At 37.5% G+C, this 23,934-nt stretch overlaps 1 protein-coding gene across 1 annotated transcript in view; it reads left to right on the top strand.

Moving 5' to 3' along the window:
- The window catches only part of LOC122817287 (medium-chain acyl-CoA ligase ACSF2, mitochondrial-like), a 1,325,947-nt gene that overhangs the window by 181,946 nt on the left and 1,120,067 nt on the right, over positions 1-23,934 (top strand). The window contains exon 2 of the mRNA XM_044090513.1: positions 17,758-17,953. Coding sequence (XP_043946448.1) covers positions 17,758-17,953 — 196 coding nt within the window. The remainder of the gene's footprint in view (positions 1-17,757; positions 17,954-23,934) is intronic.

Here is a 23,934-nt window from a genome sequence, read left to right as displayed (position 1 = left end):
ATTGTATAGCTCGTGTATCTAGAGCAAGAAGTTCAAGAGTATTTATAAGCAGTGGATGGTTAACCATATCAAAAGCCTTTGAAAGGTCGATGAAGAGAGCAGAGGAGAGGGTGTTATTATTACGATTCCTATATATGGAGTCAGTAAAAGAGAGTAGAGCAGTGGTAGTGCTATGAAATGGCCTAAAGCCATGCTGGCATTTAGCCAGTATGTCATGTTTAGTAAGGTGTTCTAATAGCTGGTGGTGAATGCACTTTTCCATGATCTTTGCTAGAGGTGATAGCAGGGCTATTGGTCTATAATTAGAGTAATCATAGGATTTACCTCCTTTATGTAGGGGGATGATGTGGGAGATTTTCCAGATGTCTGGAATACTTCCTTCATTAATGGTTCTGTTAAGTAGGATGGATATGGGGAAGGCCATAACTTTGGCTGCTTTTTGTAAGTATTCAGAAGGCAATTGGTCGGCTGAAGGAGTGCAAGGTTTAAGTTTTAATAACATTCTATAGATGAAAGTGGTTGAGATAGGCTGAAATGTAAATGTAGGTAATGATCCAGCTGAGGAAAATGGGATCCTTCTGTTATACTTGCAGAAGAGTAATATGTTTCTGCATGTAGTTTTCCTGCAATATAGTTGTGTTGCTGTATTGTGAAGGGGGGTTTGATATTTTGAGTTTGAAGGAGAACCGTAAAGAACTTTTTGGAATCTAGGGCTTGTAATTCATCTATATAGGTACCAGGAGGTGTGCTTCCTGCACTCAGTGCAAGTACAACAGCTGACTATGTGCAAGTTAGCAATTTAACCTGTAAAGCTACCTTTGCCTGTAACTGCAACTCTATGGGGGTGGTTTATCTGACTTGCTGCCAAAAATATATTATTTTCTATGTGGGTAAAACTCAGAGAAAGTTCAAAGATAGATTATATGACCATTCTCTAGATATTAGAAAGAAAAAGGTATCTAACTCTCTGCAAAGCATGTTAATGAGTATCCATCACACTATTTTTTATTTTTCAGTTTAGATTGTGTTGTACAAGATCTTAGAGGAGGTCCTTGGGAGGATATATTGGAGCAACGAGAGTTGCTATGGCAACTAAAGTTAAATGCTAGCTCCCCCCCCCCCTTGACTTAATGAGCACATCTCTATTGGAAGTGTTTTAAAACTTAAGTCTTATCAGGTTTAACATGACAACTGTAGGAATGGGTATATATTTTTGTATATGACACTAGATATGTTCTTTACTATATATATATATATATATATATATATATATATATTTTTTTTTTTTTAATTTGTTTAGGGGGCTTTAGAAATGTATAAGAATGTCTTTGAACTTTAAATTTGAGGGTGTGTGAGTCACATGTTTAATTAATGGGCTTATATGAACCTGTGTTAGCATGTGTCTATATAGTCTGAAGAGGTCTGCTTACTATCCAGATGAAAGTGCTAAGTATTAGATTTAATCTTTGTATTTTATTATTCTTTGGTTCCTGTTTCCTTGTTTCCTACTTGTAGAAGTGGAATTCTTTTGTTGTTAGTCACACTATCCCCAGTAGGAAGTGCAAATAAATAAATAAATAAGTCCATTATATATCTATCATCATTTAACAGCCAAAATTAAGGGCAGTAATATGATAACTTTAGTGTTTAAGCTGTTTGCTACAATAATATAGAAATACACACACAGAATATTTGATCAGCAGAGGACTCCATTTAGAAATATTAACAAAACAATTTACAGCACATTACACATTGTCTAAATATCAAGGTTAGGTATAATGCTCACTCAGCAGTATTCTCCTTAAAATCTAAGTTATATATAAGTAAACACAATGATGTTACAACTGTGCGGCTGTTTACAGCAGTCATGCTGAATTTACAATTTGCATATGCACAATGTGATTGACATTTCTTGAAGTAGTTAATTGTATGAAGGAGAGCTTCTGGAAATACTATTAGCTAATGATAAATCCTAAATTATACAGTGACTGGTCACTGATATTCCAAAACAAGCACGCTGACTGGTCAGCCCAATCAGCATGCCTGTTGTAAATCCTAGCATATACCAATAGAAAAAGGTCCAGTCGCCCAGACTTTTTTCCATTGCTATATACTGTAGGTTTTATTTTTTTAACAAAAATAAAAAAAAAATCTGTAATCCGGATTCTGGACCTAGTGGAGAGACAGGACAGAGAAAATACTAGGAAAATCAAGTATATTATTCAAAACTAAAGACATGTGCCTGGTTTTCCTTGTATTTCCTCCATTCTTTCTCTCTCCTACCCCTAAACTGTCCAAAACCTTTTTTTTTATTAAAAAAAAAAAAAAAAAACAGAACAATGGAGACCTTCTTTTCTCCCTTGGTTCCTTTCCAAAGCACTGATGTACTGGGTATGCATGGGAATGCAAGTCCCATATGCATGCACAGTACATCAAAAAAGGTACCAGGATATTACCAGCCACGGAAAGGCAGCACGGTGCAGTTATACACAGACACTATTTAATAAAAGTGAGTATTTTTTTCTTAAATAATGTCATTGTATAATAGCAATAACAGACTCCATGGTGTGGTATATTATGATTTACCCACAGTTGGCTTTATTTAATCACTCAGGCTTTGCTCTCATGGTTAAACTACTCCAACGTGGATAAATCTTAATATACCACACCAACGTTGTCGGTTATTGCTTAAATGTTCTAGCATAGCTAAGCATTTGCCATCACCTAGTTTGTCAAACAAAAACACATCCTCAACTTCCAAGTGTTCTTTCATAGTTTTTTAAAAACATTTAAAGGATGGTAATGCTTTTCATTTTATTGAGTTAGTTTCATACTGAGCTTAGACCTAAAAAGCCATGGAGAACCTTAACCCCAACATCCTTGTAATGATAAAGAAAGGCTAGGTTTCTCTGTGTAGGAAATCACTGGTATTAATGCCTGGCATGAATTTGTACTTACCTATACAACAACAGAGGTTTTCTTTGAAAGACAACAGTACTTTCCTTGATATGAAGAGGGAGTCTATTTTAAAATTATAGAATACATTGTGAAAGATTCCAATTTATTATTTTTATTTAAGTTTGATGACTGTGGAAGTCCACTTTCAGTGGAGGCCAGGGGAGAAAAGCTCCACAGTAATTGCAAGTTACATTTCACATATTACAAAAGGACATAATTCATACAGCATGGACATTTACTGATAAGCTCCATGATATTTGCAATTGGCTTGTCACAATGTTACAAAAATGAAAAGGCATAATTCAATACAGAAATGTCAGCATTTACATAAAGTGAATATTTTTGTTATAAACTCAAGTGTAGGTTTAACATTTCAAAATATATAGCTACTAACCATTAGTAGGTTATGAAAATATGCATGGTGAGGGTAATAGTATATTTGAGATTGGAAAGTACAGTACAATAGATATTAGAGAGAAAATTAGTTTTTAGTAGGGGAGGGATTGTTTTGGGTGGGATGAAGTAACAGTAGAGGTAGTTGGATGAGTGAGTAGAAGGTGGAATGAGGGGGGAGGGGTTACGTTGGAGCGTGGCAAGGGCATTCCCATTTGGAAGAAAAATGAGAGAGTAGCTGAGATTTGAAATTTGTATGGTTAGGTATGTTGTGTAGGTGTGTAGGGAGAGAGTTCCACTGTTTAGCTAAGGAGTGGGACAACAGTAGATGGCCAGGAGTTTGTGCAGGTTTGTGGATGTGAAGGAGATTTTGGTTTTTGGATGTGAGTGAGCAGTTGTGAATGTAAGTTTTTAAGGAAATAACGAAAGCTGGGCAGTTGGCAGGTTTAAAGATGAGCTTGTGGGCAATGGTGAGTTGTAGGTAACTGAGGTAGTTGGGTAGTTCAAGCCAGTTCAGGGTGAGGAGGGAGTGGCAGTGGTGGGATGAGTTTTTTGAATTGGTTGAAAATTTGGAGATCTTGTGGTAGCAGGATTCAAGATTGGACTGAAGGCCAAGATGGAGATTGGTGAAAAGAGTGGCACCATACATAATAGAGGGGAGTAGGAAGATGGATGCAAGCATTTGATGGGTTGAGGGACTTAGGAAGTGGTTGTGCTTGTAGAGGAGACCTAACTTTTGGTGGATTTTCTTGATTGTGGAGTGGATGTGGGTGTCAAATTTTAGTTCTTCATCAAATTTTAGTTCTTCATCAATAATGATGACAATAAGCTTGGTCTTGGGAACAATTTCAAGGAGGGTGTTGTTTTGGCTCTGTATGGGGAATGTGGATTTGTCAATGGAGTTTTTGATAGGAGAAAAAATCCTTAGTTTGGTTTTATTTGCATTTAGTGCCAGATGGTTAGACGGCATCCAGGTTTCTGTTTTGAAGAAGGCTAGTTGGGTTTTTGCTAAGAGCTCAGAGGGGGAGAAGGCTGAGCAGATGATTGTTGAGTCATCTGCATATTGAATGATAGATGGGTCTGGGATGGATTGGTGAAAGTTGCTAATGAATAGGTTGAAGAGAATAAGGCCAAGAACAGAACCTTCTGGGAAACCTGTGGGTGTGGGAAGGAAGGGGGAGACTGAAGTTTTCCATTGGACAGCTTGGCGGTTGGACAAGTAGCTGGAAAACCAGGTCATGGTGGTGAGAGAGAGGTGTAGGGTGGAGAGTTGGGATATAAGTAGGGTGTGTGAGATGGTGTCACAGCCCTTTGACAGATCTAGGAATAGTGTGGATATGAACTTGCCTTAGTTGTGTTCGAGGTTTATGGTTTCAAGAAAGGTAAGAAGGGCAGTCATGGTGCTGTGGCCAGGGCAGAAGCCGTGTTGGGCAATAGAGAGGAGATTGTTTAGTGTTAGGTATGCCATGAGTTGTGCTTGTATTGTTTTCTCTAGTATTTTAGAAAGAGGGGAATGGATGGCAACAGGCCTGAAGTTGGTCGTATCAGTATTTTTGCCACCTTTGTGGAGGGGGATGATGAAAGCATGGCACCAGATAGAAGGGATGTATGATTCTTGTATGGATCTATTTATAAGACTAGAGATAGGATAGGCAATGTTGTCTCTAGATTGTTTGGGGAAGGCGGGTGGAAGGTTGTCGGGTGCATTGCGACAGGGTTTGAGTTTGAGGAGAAATCTTTTTATAGTGCTTGTGGGGATGGGCTTGAGGTAGAATGATGTGGAGGAAGGTTGATGATTAGGGTGGTGGTTGGGGCAGGAGGGGGTGGTGGTGGAGGAGGGGCGTGGGAAGGAGGCTGATAGTTTAGCTATGCAGTCTATGAAGAATGAGTTGAACTGGTTGGCTGTTTCAAGGTTGAAGAGGTTGGGGTCTGGGCAGGGGTTTTCTTTGTTACCAGGATGCAGCATAGATGAGATGGAGTCCCAGAATTTTTTGGGATTTGTTGAGTGCAAGGACTGGAGTTTGGAGTAGTGGGCTTTGCTGTCTTTAAGTATTAGTTTTTTGTGGCATTTCATAGTTACTCATACTCTAGGAGGGTGTTAAGGTTTTCATGTTTTTGACATTGTTTCCATTTTCTTGTCCCTTTGGTGCAAGGCTAGTTTAGTATCTTTTGATAACCATGGGCAGGGATTGGTTTTGATGCGTTTGGTTCGGGGGGGTCTTGCTGATTGAGAAGGGTTAGGAATGAGTGGTTAAAGTAGGAGGGTCTATATTAGATCAGCGAATGCTTAAAAAAGCAAATGCTGATTGATCAAACTTATTTAAGCGAATGTTGAAAATATCGAAGCAACAGAAACCCACATTTTTTCCTAGGGAAAGAATTTGGTTGTCCATTTCTGTTGCTTTGGTATTTTCAGTGCTGTCATGGAAAGTTACAGGTCGGATTCAGGTAAGTGTGTGATTGTGTGGATGTAAGTTTTAGGGTGGGTTAGGTGAGTTAGGGTTAGGGCGCGGGTTACGTATGTGTGCGATTGTGTGAACATGAGGGTTAGGGCGGGTTAGGTGAGTTAGGGTTAGGGAGCAGGTGAGGTGAGTGTGCGATAGCGATGGACCTTAGGGTTAGGGTTTGGGTTAAGGTAAATGGATAGTTAGTGGTGTGTGTATAGTTTAGTGTAGGGTTAGGTGTCAGATTTTAGGTGTATGTGTGTGGATTGCTGTTTGTTTGGTGTGCTTCTGTTGTGTGTATGTGTTTTGGATCAGCGATTTGTTCCCTAGGTTCGAGATTGTAAGCTTTCGCTTACATAAGTTCAATCAATCAGTGTTCGTTTTTTTAAGCGTTCACTGATCTAATATAGACCCAAGTAGGAAACAGCATCATCAAGAGGAAGGCTTTTTAGAGGGGACCAGTCAGTATGCTTTAAGCATTCGGAGAAAGTTAGAGGGTTGAAAGAGTAGAGGTTTTGGGTTTGGATGTAGTGGTGTTGTTTATGCAGTGGAGATGGGACACAGTTGGCGAAGGGTAGTAGGTGATCACTGAGAGGATCAGGTAATGTTCCGGCTTTGGTGATAAGGTTTGGGTGAGTTCTTAGGATCCAGTCAATGATGGTACCAGAGAGACCATCTTTATTGGGTCTGGTTGGAGATTGTATTAGTTGGGAGAAGTTGTACAGGTTGATTGTATGGGATGGGGCTTCAGAGTTAATAGTATTCCAGTTGATGTTGGTATCACTGAGTATATAGGTTTCATTTTTTTATATTGGAGGAGAACCAGGACAGGATGTTTTCAAGAGTTTTCATATTATCACCAGAGGGAGTATAGAGGGCAGCAATACATATGGACTTGTGGTTGTTTATTTTTAGTAAACCTATTATAATTTCAGCGTTGGCAAAGGTTGGTATTTTATTGGAGTAGTGAGTTATGGTATTGGAGGTGGGGTAGATTATTGCTACTTCACCACATTTTTTGAGGGCTCTGTCATTGAGAATGATTTGAAAACCTGGTGGTAGGATTTTGCTATTTTTTATATAGGTTTTCAGCCAGGTTTCAGAAAGAGTGGTAATGTCGGGGTGGTTATGGGAGAGCCAGACATGGAGGTTAGGGATTTTGTTTTTTAGACTTTATGCATTAAGTGTTGTAAGGCAAATGGACTTTGAGTTTGTGGGTTGAGTGGAGGGTTTTGTGAGATCGATGTTAGAGATGGGTCCGGGGATGGGGTGAATGTCACCGGCTAGTGAGAAAGAGATGTGGTGGAGTAGTAGAGTGAGGCAGTGTGTTGGGCAAGGGTAGCTTGGGTTGTGTGAGAGTAGTGATTTTCTGGTGCCACATTTAATAGGGGAGTACAGGGGTGGTTGGGAGCAGTTTTGATTTGAAGAAATAGATTGGGTTAGAGGTAAAGAGTTCATGTGAGATGGATGAGTAGCATGGGAAGTGAGGTTGATGGTAATATGTTGTGAAGTGGGGTCTATATCAGAACATCGAAGTTTTAAAACTTCGAATGTTCTAATACTGACTCATTTTGAGCGAATGCTAAAGATAGCGAAGCTGCAGAACACTGAATTCTTTCCTAAGGAAAGAATTTGGTTGGCTGGTTCTGTGGCTTCGCTATTTTCAGCGCTGTGGTGGAATGTTATGGGTCAGGTTCAGGTAAGTGTGTGATTGTGTGGTCATTAGGGTTAGGTCACGGGTTTGGTGAGTTAGGGTTAGGGTGCGGGTTAGGTGAGTTAGGGTTAGGGCACGGGTTAGGTGAATTAGGGTTAGTGGCGGGTTAAGTGAGTTAGGGTTAGGGCGCAGGTTAGGTGAGTGTGCGATAGTGACGGACCTTAGGGTTTGGGTTTGGGTTAAGGTAAGTGGATAGATAGTAGTGTATGTGCAGTTTAGTGTAGGGTTAGTTGTAGGATTATAAGTGCATGTATGTGGATTGATGTTTTTTAGGTGTGCTTTTGTTGTGTATATGTGTTTTGGAATAGCAATTTTTTTCCCAAGGAAATAATTTGCTGTTTTGAATGTTCTATATTATGTGGTTTAGATATTTTAGGTTCGATGAAATGGCGTTCTCTATTTTCATCTTTCGATAGCGTGATATAAACACGTGAAGTTTGTGTGAGAGTTATGACAATGGTTGGGAAAAAGTGAGAGATAGGTAAGAGAAGAGAGAGAGAGATTAGTAGGGCAAATTAGATTATAGGGAGAGGTGTTATGTAGGGCACTGTAGGAGGGGTGGATGTTTGGGGTGATGCAGATCTACAGGTGGGTCATTTTTGGCTTAGGTGTGTTGTGATGGGAGAGGTGCTGGGTGGGGAAGAGTCAGGGTATGTATAAAAGTACAGGTAGTGGGGACGGGTGGAATTTGGAAGCAGGGTAGGGCAGCGGAGTGAGCCCAAAGGGTGCAAGGAGCAGGTTACACCTTCCGGGAGGAGCAGCAGTTGCCAAACAGAAAACAATCAGTGAAAAGGTTAGCAACTACAGAAATAGGGCAGCCTATCGTTTTGGTTTGACTGTTACCTTTCTGTTTGTTTTTATTATTTATGCACCAATGGGGAGCTGCAGTTCACTGAGAAGTAAGAAAATAATGTAGTTATGCCAGGGGGTTTAGAAAGGGACATGCAGTAAGTGCACACTACTGAGGGATGCCCGTGGGACAGACAGAAACAGAGTGTAGTCAGGCAGAGGTTTTTAGTATTTAAAGATGGCGCTACAGCTCAAGGGAGAAATAAGTAAACTCTCAAGAGGAAGAGGGAGGGAATTGACAGGATTGACAGAGCTGGGAAGCTTACAATAAGATTATGTTAGGAGACCGAGAGAGGGGTGGGATGGGCTAAGAGCCAGGGGCTGGAGAAAGCTGTGAGAAGAGAAAAACAATCAATCAGCTAGCCCAGGTCAATACCTAAAGGTGTCTGTTTATCTGTGTGAATTCAGAAGCAGATTTAGTAGAGCATCAGGGAAGTAGAATATAAAATTAATGTAAAGCTTTGGGAAACTGTATATATTTGTTACAATAAACGGGAGAATAAAATATAAGAATATAAAAAAATGTGATATACAAGATAAATAAAATATAAGAATATAAAATAAATGCAAAGCTTTGGAAAAATGCATATATTTGTTACAGTAAATGGGAGGAAAAGGGAGGGGTCCAGTAGTGTGCACAGCAGAAGAATCAGTAGGAGTATCACAGAGTAGATTATAATAAACCTACACTGCTTAGAGTCTGTTGATAAAAGTAGAGCTTGCAGTGGCTTTTACTGGTTTGTACAGGGTTCCACTCTCTGTGTTCTTGTATGCAGGCAGTTGCTTCAGGTTTTTTTTTTTTTGGACCTTTGAATGTGTTTAAGGGACTGTAAGGAGAGAGAAGGAGAGAGAGAGATGTTAATATGAAGCCAGAAAAAGGAGGTAGGTGAAGTAAATAAGTGGAAATAAGAGACAGGCAAGGAAATACCACAATTTAAGTAGTTCAGCTAAGCACTGCTTAATCAAATAAATTAGTTAAGGAACAAGCAGTGATAATTAATAAGAAAGTCACTCTGTTCAGTAATATGAAATTCAGTCTATTGCCACCTTAATTTCACAGAATGCAGAGTAATTCATTGCTAGTACACTTTTCCACATATTTGTTGCTTCTTAGTAATGCATGCCAACAGAACTGAGCTACATGGTGGCAGGACATAAAATTACACTAAAATCACTCCGTTTCCACATGATACAGTAACAGCATAGGCACTCAAAATAAGCTTAGTAGTAAAATCGAACTAACAAAGGTTGAAACAGCACAGCGGCTGAATACCGATGGGAGCACTCAGTACCAATTTAAAAGCACTAACAGCAATGTATTCTAGTAAGCTTTTTAACAAAATCAGACTGCGTCAATCTGAAACAGTGCATTTTCAAACTGTAAACAGTAAAATGCCAAAAGTTTATTAGTAAAATGCAGGAAGTTTAACAGCAAAAGGTCATTACTTCCTTAAAGTAATTAAACCTACAGATGCACACTAAATAGGAAATGACCAAGACAGTACAGGTATTTTACAGGTGAAGTTGTACACTGAAACAATTTAAAAGCAGTGAGAGCAATGTGTGTCTGTTATTCCAGCAGATATTGTTATTGATCTTACACTGGTGTTTATGCCAGTGGACTGGGTACTAACATAACTTTTAGATTTATGAATCTGAAACAGTTCAAAAAGTAAAGTGTTTGTCATATTGCAAAATGTTAGACAAAGATCACCTCTAAGAAGCCTGTAAGAGATTGAGCAGAATAACAGAAATTTGGGTCTGTCAGGGCAACTGAAGTGGTGTAATATGGTCATTTTACTTGTTAGGAATCTTTGGGGTCTTTCAAGCTGCACATAGTGCTTTTAAAGTTATAGTCCATATTGATAATGGGTAGGGAAAGAGAAGACTATGGGGGACAGCAGGACATCATTGCACCTAGACAAGATACCATGGCAGGTAAACTGTGTGATGTAGATGGGATTACTGTCCACAACTGAGATCTGAGTTGGACACTTGGGTATCTAGATCTCCGATGACAAGGTACATTTTGAGAGGAGAAGTAATAACATGACAAAGGGACAAGATATGGGGATTTACCAAAGTTAACTGATACATTTCAGAGCGTTTAGTGTATGCACATGGTTAATATACCAGGTGCTGGTCTCATCTAGATCTTGCTGGAGAATGTGGATATGACAGATGGAGTGAACAGCAGTACCCAGGTTGCAATACACCTCATATTTGTTTATCCATAGACCTTGAATACCTGATTTTAGAGGACTCAAGCCTGAACCCTGAGGAATTGCACCATTAACACTGCTACTGCAACAGGAAATTCCCCCTATGTTCATTATGTGAGTTTAGTGTGTAAACCAATGCAGAGCTGTAGCTTGCCCATCTGCTGCCCAGTGTGGTTCCCTGATATGGCACTCCACGACTCTTAAGTTGAGGAGAAAAAGAAAAAACTTTTGTGTTTTAAACTGCAGCAATCCACTTGCTACAAACACAAATATACATCATAGCAAGTGGTATACTATAGCTACCAAACTACCACCCACTAAACATCAGTCCCCTCAGTGCTTCACTGCTCACATCAGTTACAGTATTGACATTTTCTGAATGCTGGTACTGTCAGCAACTGACAAACATGCCTTCTGACACCTTGTGTCCAGACAGGCTGCCCCTTTTGCCCCTTCCTAGCTACATTTCTGAACCAATATATTATCCGGTGGACAATATAAAGTGTAATGTGTTGAGAGTAACAAGTTTGTTTGTGAAGTTCTCATAAAGAATGTCATAAAACCCTTAGCAAAGTCTAAACAGGCAGTTTAGATAGCGAAGCTCTCATCAAATGCTTCCATAACTTCATGAAAGAATGTGTGTGTGTGTGTGTGTGTGTGTGTGTGTGTGTGTGTGTGTGTGTGTGTGTGTGTGTGTGTGTGTGTGTGTGTGTGTGTGTGTGTGTGTGTGTGTGTGTGTGTGTGTGTGTGAGTGTGTGTGTGTGTGTGTGTGTGTGTGTGTGTGTGTGTGTGTGTGTGTGTGTGTGTGTGTGTGTGTGTGTGTGTGTGTATACAACCCGATTTTAATAAATCCAAACTGAGTATCATGAAGTATCTGGAAGCTAGTTATTTCATTGCTAATTGGTTCAGCAATTAAGTGTTCCATAGCTTTACAGGTAATACAAATAATATTGACAGGCCTATAGTTACTGGTTGCAGTGCTCCATAGTGGTGGGGAGCTGCTATGTCTATTCTTTGAGTTTCAGGTACATAATCCCCCCCCCCCGACAGACTAAGGTTAAGGAGACTCAGGACAGACAGAACTATGTGTTGTTTGATAATAATACACTGGAGCCTGCAACCAGGAATATTCTCAAGACTCTTCAAACCCTTGGAGATAATGCTCTTAGGTTTTGGTAAAGTCCTGAGAGAAAATTACATATATGGGACGTGTGAAGTTAAAGCTAAATTAATTCACAAGGTATTCCTTACTCTTCTTGGACTGGACTAAGATACATCATTAGAGATGGGTTTGGTGCACAAACGGATGTTACTTCTGAGTTTCTTAATGTAAATAAAAAGGTTTTGTAGTTGTCCTTGGTATCGGAAGCAATTCTAAGTAGCTTTGTACTTTCTGATCATATGCATGAGGGTCTCCCTTAATACTTTTAGAATGTTTTTATAACGTGAAACAGGAATGTTTTTTTTCCAAAGAGTCATGAGTTTTTTTCTTTTTCCTACAGAGATGATTTATATGAGTGTTCCACCATACAGGCTTGTGTCATATGGGAATAACTTAATCTCTACATCCAAAACTATAGCAGAGTTATCTGGTGACCTGTAGAAATCCCTGATCAGACACTCCATCCTCCCTAAAAAAAAAAAAAAAAACTCTTCTATCACTTCATTGGTGTACAGTTGAGATGTCATGCACAAAGCCTTTCAGAACTCCAGCCATTACTTCAAATGCAACATCAACATTATTTTCTGAATGCCAACATTGCACTACCGCACCATTGGGCTCTTCTGCTAGCATCTGCTACCTAGAGCAGTCTCCAATGTTTCCTCACCCAGACGATGCCTCTGTTTACAAATATTTGTAACAGAATTCTGAGGAGTATACTGTTGAAAGGGGGACATCATGACTGGGTACACTGCACAGAATTTGTCAGCTGTGCTTTTCCAGGATATCATAACTGTAAGGAAGTCATAACTGTAGAGCTAGGTGGAGAGTTAAATAAGGGGATGTATACTGGAAGCAATAACATCAGCAGTATCACAACTAAAGATAGAAGTACTAGCTATATAATGACTTTCAGTATGGAAAGTAACATCATAAGAGACATTCTATATAAAAATTGGAAAGTACTCCTGTTTGATAGGAAATGTTCCACAGCCCTTAGGTTAGTCCCCGAAGTAACATTTAGGAAGGGTAAGAATTTAAAGACCCTACTAGAAAGTAAATCAACAAGGGGGAAAGGAGATATTAAAGGATCATATGGCTGTGGAAATTGTAATTATTGTAAATATATAAAAAGAGGTAACAAACATGTGATAAACAACAGGACATATGTATCAAAGTACAATTTTAATTGTAATTCCAAATCAGTAGTATATGGGGCCTTGTGTTCAAACTGTACAAGTTTTTATATAGGGAAGACAGAGAGGAGAATGAGAGATAGAATATATGAACATATTAATGCTATCTCTAGAATGAAAGCAGATAACACATTGGTAAAACATATTCTATCCTTCCCTAATCATACTTTTAAATTCATAGGTTTGGACCAAATAGAAATAGATAGTAGGAAGGGCCCCTTTAGTTTACTTTTAGAGGAACGAGAACTATCATGGCAATTTAAAACCAATGCCTTTATGGAACCGGGTTTAAATGACCATTGTAACATTGCATGCCTCTTGAAGCTTAGAAGCTTAAAGAGATGACTTTATATTCCTGGTTCACTGAGTATAGGAAGTATAGGGCATAAGTCAAATAGTGTCTTAAAAACTTTTGAAACAGTTTTTAATTCATAATAATGTTTTAAAATGTATGTTTATATAATTTGTATCCATTTTTTGTATGTTCAGTAGGATGGTTTTGTTTAATTTTAATTAGAAAGTCATACAATGATAGCATAAGGTACATGAAGGCACTTACAAGTGTATGTATGTATTATCTATTGAGTTGTGAGTTAGAGCTATAATGGTGGATGAATTACCCCTTTAAATGTTTTAAAATTACAACAATTGATAGTATTAATTAATCAATTTAACTTAATTGAATTGAAATTAATTGAACTGGAAGGGGTAGGAAAACATATAAATAGTAAGCACTTGTGTTCCTTATTTTTATCTGAAGAAGTCATTCAACCTTGTATGACGAAAAGCGCTTTATTAAACTAGTGAAGAAGTTTTTTGGTTGCCTGGTATCCTTGTTCGTGGTTTACTTGGTTTAATTGTTCATCATTCTACTTACTTTTCCAGGATATCTGCAAGTAAAAATAAGATGGCTTTAGAGTAATCCCAAAACACTGTTTTGTTTCTGGGTGGGATGTATTAAGAGAGGTAACAACAAGGTGATCAGAATTTACAAGGGATGTGGCCACTTATGGGGTAGAACACCAGTAAGAGCAGGTGGCAATGACAATCCTGATGCTGGTTGGGAAAATTTGCAAGAGGGAATTGGTATTAAAAAAGAAAAGGAATCTCCTAGAATATTTGTTGGAAGTAGTGTAAGTGTGCCTGTTGAATAACGGATAGCTAAAGTCTTCCATAAAAATAATATCAGGCAGAATGAGCTTATACAAACTGGATTCTGGGAATTAGTATGATCAATGAGACAATGGGGTTATTAATAAATAGGGATACACTCCACAGTTCACAGCGATCCAGAATAAGTAGTAGGCGCAATAATCTGTTTAAGAATGGAGTACTTTTGTTGTGAAAACAGCTCCCAGAAACTATGCAAATATAAATATCTCCAAGATATAGTAAGTCTGAAGACACTCTATTATTTAAGCTTCTAACATTCAGAAAAACAATGCTGATATTATCTGAATTCGAATTTACAAGGTGTACATACTCATGGGTTAAACATTGTCAAAAAAGCTCCATAGGGGAAATAAAGTTTTAGCTAGTAATCATACATAGTATATAATTTGCAGCCCAAAGTTAGTTTGTTCTCAACCCATAGTTTGTGGAATACCTCAGTCTGCAAATGTCAGTGCACTGCAAACAGAACACTTCTAGTAGTAGTATTTAAATGATCATTACCACACAGGGGTATTACCATAATCAATAGTACATACGTGAATGACCCTCTTCCCTGCACCCACACATGCACACAGCCCCCACATGCAAGCATCCAGAACTACAGCAGTGTTATAGAAAATGTACTTACTGTTAACCCTGTACAGGTTGTCTTTTAGAAACAGAAGCTCATTAGCATAGCTCTTTATGTATGCTACCATACTACTTCATTTTACATAGAATGTTATTCATACTCATTCAAATAGACATCACAGTCCAAAACAGGAAACTACGTTGCCATTAGCCCCTGTATCCTCAAACTTCTTTCTAGAAGTCTGTAACACACGAGCAACTCCTTTTCAATGGGAATAAAGGACATGCAGCTACATCAGAGGTTTAGTGTGGAGGATTAATGTTATACATAGCCCATTAAGCATTGATTTACATATATACATATATACATACATCTTAGAATCAGTATACAAAATGATTTATTGCATCCTTATTCTATATGTGCAGGAGTCTTTGTAAACTAAAGCTATGATTTGTGTTTAGCTATTGGGAACACATGGTGGTGAATGTCTGTGCTACATCACTGTGATCATAGTCCACTGTGTCTGCATAAGTTATGTGAGCATGTTGTGAAGCCTATTTCCTTTCTGAATTGTGAAGAAATGGTCATGCACTGTTTATGCACTCATTTGCTTTCCACTAGCCACCTGTTTTTTTTTTTCTGGACTGCAATAAAATATCTGCATATGAGGTATCTTGCAGGTGTATCTGAATTCTGCAAACTGCATTGTCCTGATAAATCCCTGTGTGCTAGCCCTTTGTAGGGTTCACTAGGTCAGCAAATCTCTCTAACAGTCTTTAGTTTTATTCTTCATTCACTAACAAAAGCATCAATAGAGTCTGTGTGACCCTATGCCCCAGTGAACATCAAAAGGCAGATAGATATAAGACACATCTTTCTTCAGCTCACAGTAACTTTGAAACTTATGTCACATCACAGTAATACTGTCTCTTTCTCCCTCTTGAAATTAACATATGTATAATACACTTTCAGGGATTCCTTCCCAGAATCATGGATTACTATAGCACAATCAGTCTTTTCAGATATCTCAGATATTCTGCTTACAGACAGAAGTCTTAAAACCTTAAAGCCCTTTCCCTTTACTCAGTATCTTATAGATGGCTGAGGGGTAATCTATGCCTGACTTGCCCAGCATCTGCAAACCTCACACTTATGAATCTCCTGCATATTTGTAAGTCAAACAATACCAGAAATACAAGGTCTAGGGACCTGATTTTGTCTGTGACTTAAACAAAACATGCTGAAGAGACAGATGTGTGTCCCAGAGATTGCCCCTTCTATGGGACAGGCTTCCCATCAACATGAAGCTGAGTTTGTCAGCTTTTCTTGGACAAATTACCCACCAAAGAGACATTTTCTGGTAGGTGTATCTGTACTATTTATCATACAAATGAGAAAATGATTTGCAATTCCTGACACAATGCAACACTTGTTTTTCATAAATATAAATAAGATGCTGCCAACATCATCGACTTTTGCTTTTAGACTGCATAGAAGTGTGCATGAAATTAGACTACATGGTATGCATACAGGCCTTTGATGAGCAAAAAGGCACCAATAATGTAAACATATGCACTCATTTATTCAGGCTCTGGAGCTGATACGCAAAGTGAGGAAATGGGAGATTTGTTATGTCAAGCAGTTTTCATATGCAATCAGAATCTAAAATTTTTAGAGATGACTGCAACTGCTCTGACTATATCATGTTGCAAAGACTGAACTAGCTGGCTGGCCAGCAATACTAATAGATGGAAGTATGAGTCATGGCTCAATAATAGTTCTATGGTGGGAGATTCTACAAGAAACAAGAATGGGTATATGGAAATATGCAATCAGGAAATGAGGAAAAATACAGAAAACTAAATGGTTCAGATTTTAGTGTTTCCTATAACTCTTGTTTTAGGAGTATACATGCCACTATCTCAACCGAAATGCATCTGAAAGTATTAAAACACACAAGAATTACCATATGGTAGTTTTTATCCTTATCAGAAGTATGCTTACAAATGTTACTAATTATATATGGTTATATAAAAAACATGAACATATCTTCTTAAGGAGGGAATGGCAGCTGTCTCACAAACTACCTTCATTCCTTGAAATATCTATGCAGCATTTATTAAACTTTTAGGATAGTTTTGTATATATATTCTTAACGCATTGTCTTTGAACTGTCAATATAATGGGGAATTGATGCTATATTAGACTACAGCAGCTCTGTCTTAAAACAAAAGCAAGATTGCTTTTAATAGTAAGTGGCAGCATCCATCTGCCTGTCCAACATTAAAACACATTCTACACGACTATGTTCCCAGTCGGTCATTGCGATCTAGTGACTAAAAACTCCTGTCTGTCTACAAACCAAGCAAATCTGCTGGGCACTGTCTGTACTTGTACAAGGTTGCTAAGACCTGGAACTCCTTACCTATATCCATTATGTCTAAACCCTCCTTCCCTTCTTTTAAATCCACTCTGAAAGACTTTCTAGCTAAAATCTGTCTCTTTTCTTGTTCAAATCCATGATAAATTGTATCCTTAAATGCGAACAAATATATTTTCATTCCTTACACTTCCCTATTCTCCCTTCTTTATTTGCTTCCTTATTGCTATCTAATTCTCTTCCTTGACTTTCTCTCTAAACATATAATAAGCCTGTTTCCCCCCTAACTTCATATTGCAATTCCTATTTGTATAAGACTAACTTATCTTTAATTTCTTTACAAACTTTCTAATATTTCTCTAAATATTAAATGATCGTCATATGCCTTTTATCGATTTTTAACCAGTGTTTTTATATATGTAAAATCTGATAAAATTATTTAAGCTGCAGATGTGTTTGCTTTAGTTTTGAAGACTGTAAAATTATTGCTCTTAAAATGCTTTGCAATAATATGGACCTTTTATCCCTGAGCCACCGCTGACAGTCAGACTTTCCAGGTAATCATACGTCAGTAAATAAATAAATAAATAAATGGTAAATGTCTTACTTTTTTGTGTGAATTAAAACTTGTAAGGCATGAAATATATTAGTTCCTTGTATATGCTGATTCTGTGCTTTATGTTTCTTTTCCACAGTGCACACTATGATGAAAGTCCACCCATGAGACCCACTCTAACTACCAGTTATGTTCATGGAGCATCCCACATTCCACTCATATCCAAAACTACAGGACAATGTCTGGAAGAGACAACAAACAAGTTTCCAGATCGAGAGGCTGTGGTTTTTGTAAGGGAAGGAATCAGAAAAACATTTGAGCAGTTTAACAAGGATGTTAGTACAATACAGATAAGCATTTTTGTTTACTTTTATACTTAGAGTTATTCCATGAATAACAAAAAATGTTTTTTTGATAACCCATATCAAAAAGTAAACTGAGGTAAAAATGAATGGTGTATGTTATGTTTGGCAAGTATTCTCATAGAGAATGCACAAATGTTGAAATACTTAGGCATTTAACTGGACAGTTGTAACTTTCTAATCAAGCAACTATTTGCTTAAAAAGAGAATTAATCATCAGCTAAGACTGCAGAGGAGGATCTCTAACCAAGTAATTCTGGAAGCAGATATGGTGTTTCTAAAGGGATTTTAATGCCTTTTACCAATAGTTTCTCATTAGGGAGGTCCAAGCAAATCTGAAAATGGGCCCTTAAAATCCTAACGCTTCAGTATCAAATATGTCCTTAAAATCCTAACTCTTCAGTATTATTTGGGGGGGGGTGAAGCCACCCACATACTTGGTTATATATTGTCTTCTGGAAACAGTTATTCATTGCACTTGTAAGTATCCATCTGTATAGTTTAAAACATTTATAATATATGGGGGACTACACCCTCACAACCCCAATGTGGGGGGCTATACCCCCACACCTCCGTTGCTTTATATACTAACTCCAGAATCACACTATAGTGGAGAAAAGGCCATATATAACTTTCAACAAAATGAGTTTCAGTCAAATGAGTTTTCAGTGAAGTGGTCCTACTGAATTGACTTTCAGTGAAATGAACTTTCCATGAAATGTAGTAGACCCATTTCATCACATATCATTAATAGAAGGGGATTATACTAAGCCACATAATGGATATTTAAGTGTGGGTGTGTGTGTGTGTGTGTGTGTGTGTGTGTGTGTGTGTGTGTGTGAGAGTGTGTTTATTACAGTGCAGCAGAAGTTTATTATGTGGGAGTTGGGGAGTCAAAATAATTACTTGATATCTAGGAGAAGGCTCAAAGAGTCTTTTCTGGTTTGGGTAGACTTGCTAGGACTGAATTTCAGAAATTGTTCTCTACTCAAATGTGGTCTTCTCTTTCTGGCTTATTCTTCTGAAAGTAATTGCAATAACTGACAAACAATTCAGTATTAGTAAATGAAGTCTGTCATTTTATTCTCTGTATTTCCAAATGGAATACCACTGTTCCACACTGGTAAATGCTAACTGACTAACTGTGAAGTAAAAGGCAGAATTTGTCTTAATTATGAGCATTTTCTAAACTTCTGTGAATTTAGCACTATTCTATTGTAACTACTGCCCACTCTCACATTCTAAGAAAATTGTTAACGATTATATTAATCTCTTGTGCATCAGTATCAATATATAGATATGATATAGAGCCTTCTTTGGCCTACTGTATGAAAATTCCTTCCATTAAAATTAAGGCAAATTCATAATGTGCAAATATCCAAGAGCCAAAATGCTTTGTATCTAAGACACAACTCCCCCCTGTGTACTAACACATAACTTCTTCAACCCATATTTGCATTTCTAATTTCTTGACTACGCAGACTGTGTCACTAGTCACCATCAGGTTCTGGTCTACCATTAATTATCTTCTCACCCACTGGTCCATCATATAATTTCATAGACTTCCATTAATTTTTCCTTCACTTCTGCATATGTTTAAACCTTCTACTGTTTTACACTAATGTTTCAATTCAGTACTAAGTGTCACAGATGTTAATTTAATGGCCTTCTCTGCTTTTTTTTTTTTTTTTTGTTATTTACATTTTTATTTATTGGCTACTCTTTATTCTTGCTGCAAACTACCAGCAGTCAACTTTCTAAAGATACTGCAAATAAGATAATATGATCACTGTACAGCATTTGTGAAAATATGCCTGGAATGTTATTTTACTGGTTTAGTATGGTTTGATAAGTAACATGCTAAGAGTAAATTGTCTTGTAACTGCTAATGTTTTGTTTTTTTTCTGAATCATGATAAACATTTTGTAAATGATAAACACTAAGTATATGCTATTTATTTGGACATTTTTGGCTGGGTCTATGCCTAAATGAGTTTTGATAATATTTACTAAAATTTTCATTATTGTAGCACTATAAAAGAATCAGAATATTGTAAGACTGCAGTTTTTTATAAAAATATTTTGTGTATAAGAAGGGCTTGGATAATTTTTATTCTACTATATAGTTTACGTCATTCAAGAGAATTTAAGCTTGACCAGTGATGGCTTCAGCAAAGTGATCTTGTGCTGATTTGAAAAGCTGTTTTGACTATTCTGAAATTTGACTTTATTTATGTATTTATTTATTTATTTATTTATTGACGTTTGATTACCAAGAAAGTTTGACTGGGTATCAGCCCATTTTCAGCAATGACCAGGGAGAAAAGCTCCAAAGTATTACAAAACATTTTAAGAACAACAACTTTACAGTTTTTTTAAATAATACAAAAAAAAAAAAACAACTACAGTTAAATAATTATACAAAATTAGACATAATATGAAAACATTTGTTAAGAATAGATACAAGTAACATGAATATGGTTTGATAGAGAAAATTTACCGTTTGTAGAGAAATTCAAGTTAAGTTAGTATAATACTATGACATTCAGTTAATATCCCACTGGTGCCACCAATAAAATGTGACGTCCGGCCAACAATAAATGTGATGTCCTCCACTTAAAACCCGGGTCAGTAATTAAGGAGCCTAAATCCTCCCCACTGACTCCATTGTGGGAGTATCACAGAAAACACCAGAGCACACAAGAATAAAATTCTACAATTTTCCTTAAGAACACAACAGGAACGTGCTCTATTTTTCCTGGGACTGGACTATATACTTCTGTCCATCCCAAATGTAGTCCCTTATCATACACATTAGAGTAATGTGTTCCAGTTTAAGACCTCTGACTCACTCACACTCAAAATAAATTTAAATCTCACACACTCAAACACTTATGGGAAACTTAACACAGATTTCAAGCTGTGTCCCCCTCCCCAATACAAATGATAATGCTGTCATCAGAGTCAGACAGTCTGCATGCCCTTCAAACAGTCATCAATTTATTAAAAAAATAAATATCAAAATAAATGATAGCTATGGTCAGAAGCAGCCAGGCATTCATGGTGACCTGGGGAGTATCAAACAGGTATAAACACTCTCTAATGTCTAAAGAACACACTGACTGTCTAGCCACAATGTAAAGTAATGAAAAACATTTAATAATAAGTAAAATGATTACCAGAATGTAAATCAATAACTTTCAATAAACACCGGAATTCCATCACCAGAAATATAAAATTAAACTGTAAGACAGAAGCCCATCATCTTAAAAAAAAACTATATCTAAATAACAAAACTTTCCTAATCTAATTAGAGAATACTGTCCCTGATCTAATCTGAAATATAACAGCAAGGCAAATGCAGGCTTAGAGTTCTGGTGAGTTCTTTTTCTGGGTATCTTCTGACTGCAACTCTTCACTAACTGCTCCACTTCACAAACTGTTCAGCTTAATAGTCTCAACTGTGTTATTTTAAAAATAACAGTCCGCTATTTATAAAAGTTATTTTTTCCCCTGTCAATCAGCTGTTCATATAACACCTAGCAACCAGGAATATTCTAATGCCATCATCTACTGTTCAGCTGATTATCTACAAACAGTTTGTATTTTAGAATCTTCTTCACAAAAATGTGCCATTGGAAATGTATCAAAACACTGACAGATTCTTTAATGATTGTGTGTAAGCAGGGAGATACTCAACATTTTAAAAACGTATTTACATTTTCACAATCAGACATGACAGCATACAAGTTGATCTGAGAATATACACAAATCTCCTGCCAGACATGCTAACACAGATGACAGTGTTTTCATTTTCTTCGCAAATACAAACAGGGACTACAATACAAAGTGAAAGAAAAGTAGGCTTATGGTATATTTAGATAGAAAGCCAGGGGAGAGAAACTAATAGAAGTAAGAAAGTGAGTGAAGAAGGGAAAGTCGGAAGAGGTAAGATATGAATAAGTATATGTTCACATTTAGGGATATAGTTTATTCTAGTGCTGAGCCAGAACAGAACCAACTTTTGACTAGGAAGTCTTCCAGAATGGTTTTGGAAAATGGGAGGGGGTACTGACTTGCTAGATTCAAGACATAGACAGAACTAAGCATGTTAATAGGCATATTGCTCACAATATAATCTCTGAGATAGGTAGAGCCATTGTTAAGCTCTAATAGTAACCATAAAATTATCTACACTGTAAAGTCAGTCAACCATTTGACTTACATTTGATATTGTGGAGATGTAGTATTAAAAAAGGAAGAATGTATTGTCAGTGAAGAAATACATTCACCTTGTAGCAGAGTACAGTTTATAAAGGTATTCTGTATGAAAACTAAGAAAGGTTTGGTTGCTGGAGGGTGTGTCCAGTTTTTTTTTCTTGACACTAAAAACAAGCCCCAAGTCTGTGCACCAAACCAGGAGGCTGGGGAAAGAATGTCATATGCGATGTGTGGAGACAAAACAGAGCACTCTGTGCAGTTATCTACATGAAGAAGAAAACAGGTTGTACTACTACATAGTCTCCACACATCACTGATAAAGACGGTATTAAGAACCAAATCCTCAGAGGAATTCTTAAAGTTACTAGGTTAAGTTTTATAGGCTTACTTCCCATTTAATATAGCAGTTGCTGTCAATCTGCTAACTAGGTAACTAAGAAATTGCTTCTCTCATGATGCCCATACTGGCTACTTTTTTAGTAATATTGAGAAATCCAGTGTTAAAGGTTTTGCCTAAGGCTAGGAATCATGAGAATGACTAATTCTTGAGCTAGATTCTGGAAAAGTAGTTCAGTGAGATAGTTTATTCCTTTGTTTATCATGTACAATCTGTACTGGATGTCAGAAAATCTGGATTAGGTTCACGGGTATATACTAATGAACATCAAGGCTTTTATAAGCCTAGCCATGGAATTCAACCCAAATGTGTCCCGGCATTTATTAGGAGGGGTATGTTATTTAGGACATTTCTAGAGGCTGTGGGGAGTATGTTAGTTTGGGAATTACTGTCTACCTTTGTCTATCAAATATCAGGGGGGCAGACCCAGGGTGAATTTTCAACTTCCCATTGATTGATCAAGGTTACACTTAAATAGGGTTAGGGATGGACTCTGATTCATGTGGATGAGGAGCATGTTCCAGATCATGTGGCTCCAGCTTGTCTCATTTATGTCATAAACAAAATTTAAATCATTGGATCTAGTGGCTCAGATGCTACTTGTTTTGCAGATGTGACAAAGCCCCATCACACCTGGAAACAAGGATGACTTCTATGCCATGCTAGATCACCTCTCAGTGACCTGTAGGAGATCGAATACAGAGACAGGGTGTTAAGGTGATCTATATAGGAATTTGTGTTTATTCCCTGGATTCTCCTGGTAGGAAACCTTTGTGGGTGTTCCAGCTGGTGCATATGTCTGGTCAGATGCATGATAATTCATTCCATGGCTTTGCATATTAGAATAATCAAACTAATTGGTCTGTAGATTCTGGGGCTGTTTGATGGCCCACCCTTGTGAAGTGAGATAACCGTTGCATGCCTCATGGTATAACACCTCTTTTGAGGCTTTGTCCAAAAGAGTTAAAACATTCTATACACTGATCTTTCCAAAACTGTAGCCAGAGAGTTAGGCAAAGAGTTTGGTCTGTATTTGCTCATTTGCTCTAGTTGTCTTCCTTTGTATACAGGAACTATGTTAGCAGCTTTCAGTGTTTGGAATATGGTATTTTCATTCATATATCTCTTGCAATCCAGGTAAGACTGTTTTTACTCCAGCTGCCTGCCACTTCTCATTCCTTCCCATTCATACCCCTTTAGGGTGACAGCCAGTAAATGGAGGCAGTTATCCAGATATCCATCATGGCATTCATCTTCAAGCAACTAAGGCCTTCCTGTGATAGCTGATGTGCATGACTGCAACATGAGGGCCCTGCATGCCTATTTCCTGCAGTTTA

The sequence above is a fragment of the Protopterus annectens genome, chromosome 12.part0, assembly GCF_019279795.1.
Source record: "Protopterus annectens isolate FY-2018-M chromosome 12.part0, PAN1.0, whole genome shotgun sequence".
Lineage (NCBI taxonomy): Eukaryota > Metazoa > Chordata > Ceratodontiformes > Protopteridae > Protopterus > Protopterus annectens.
This window is presented reverse-complemented; position numbering and strand designations above follow the sequence as displayed.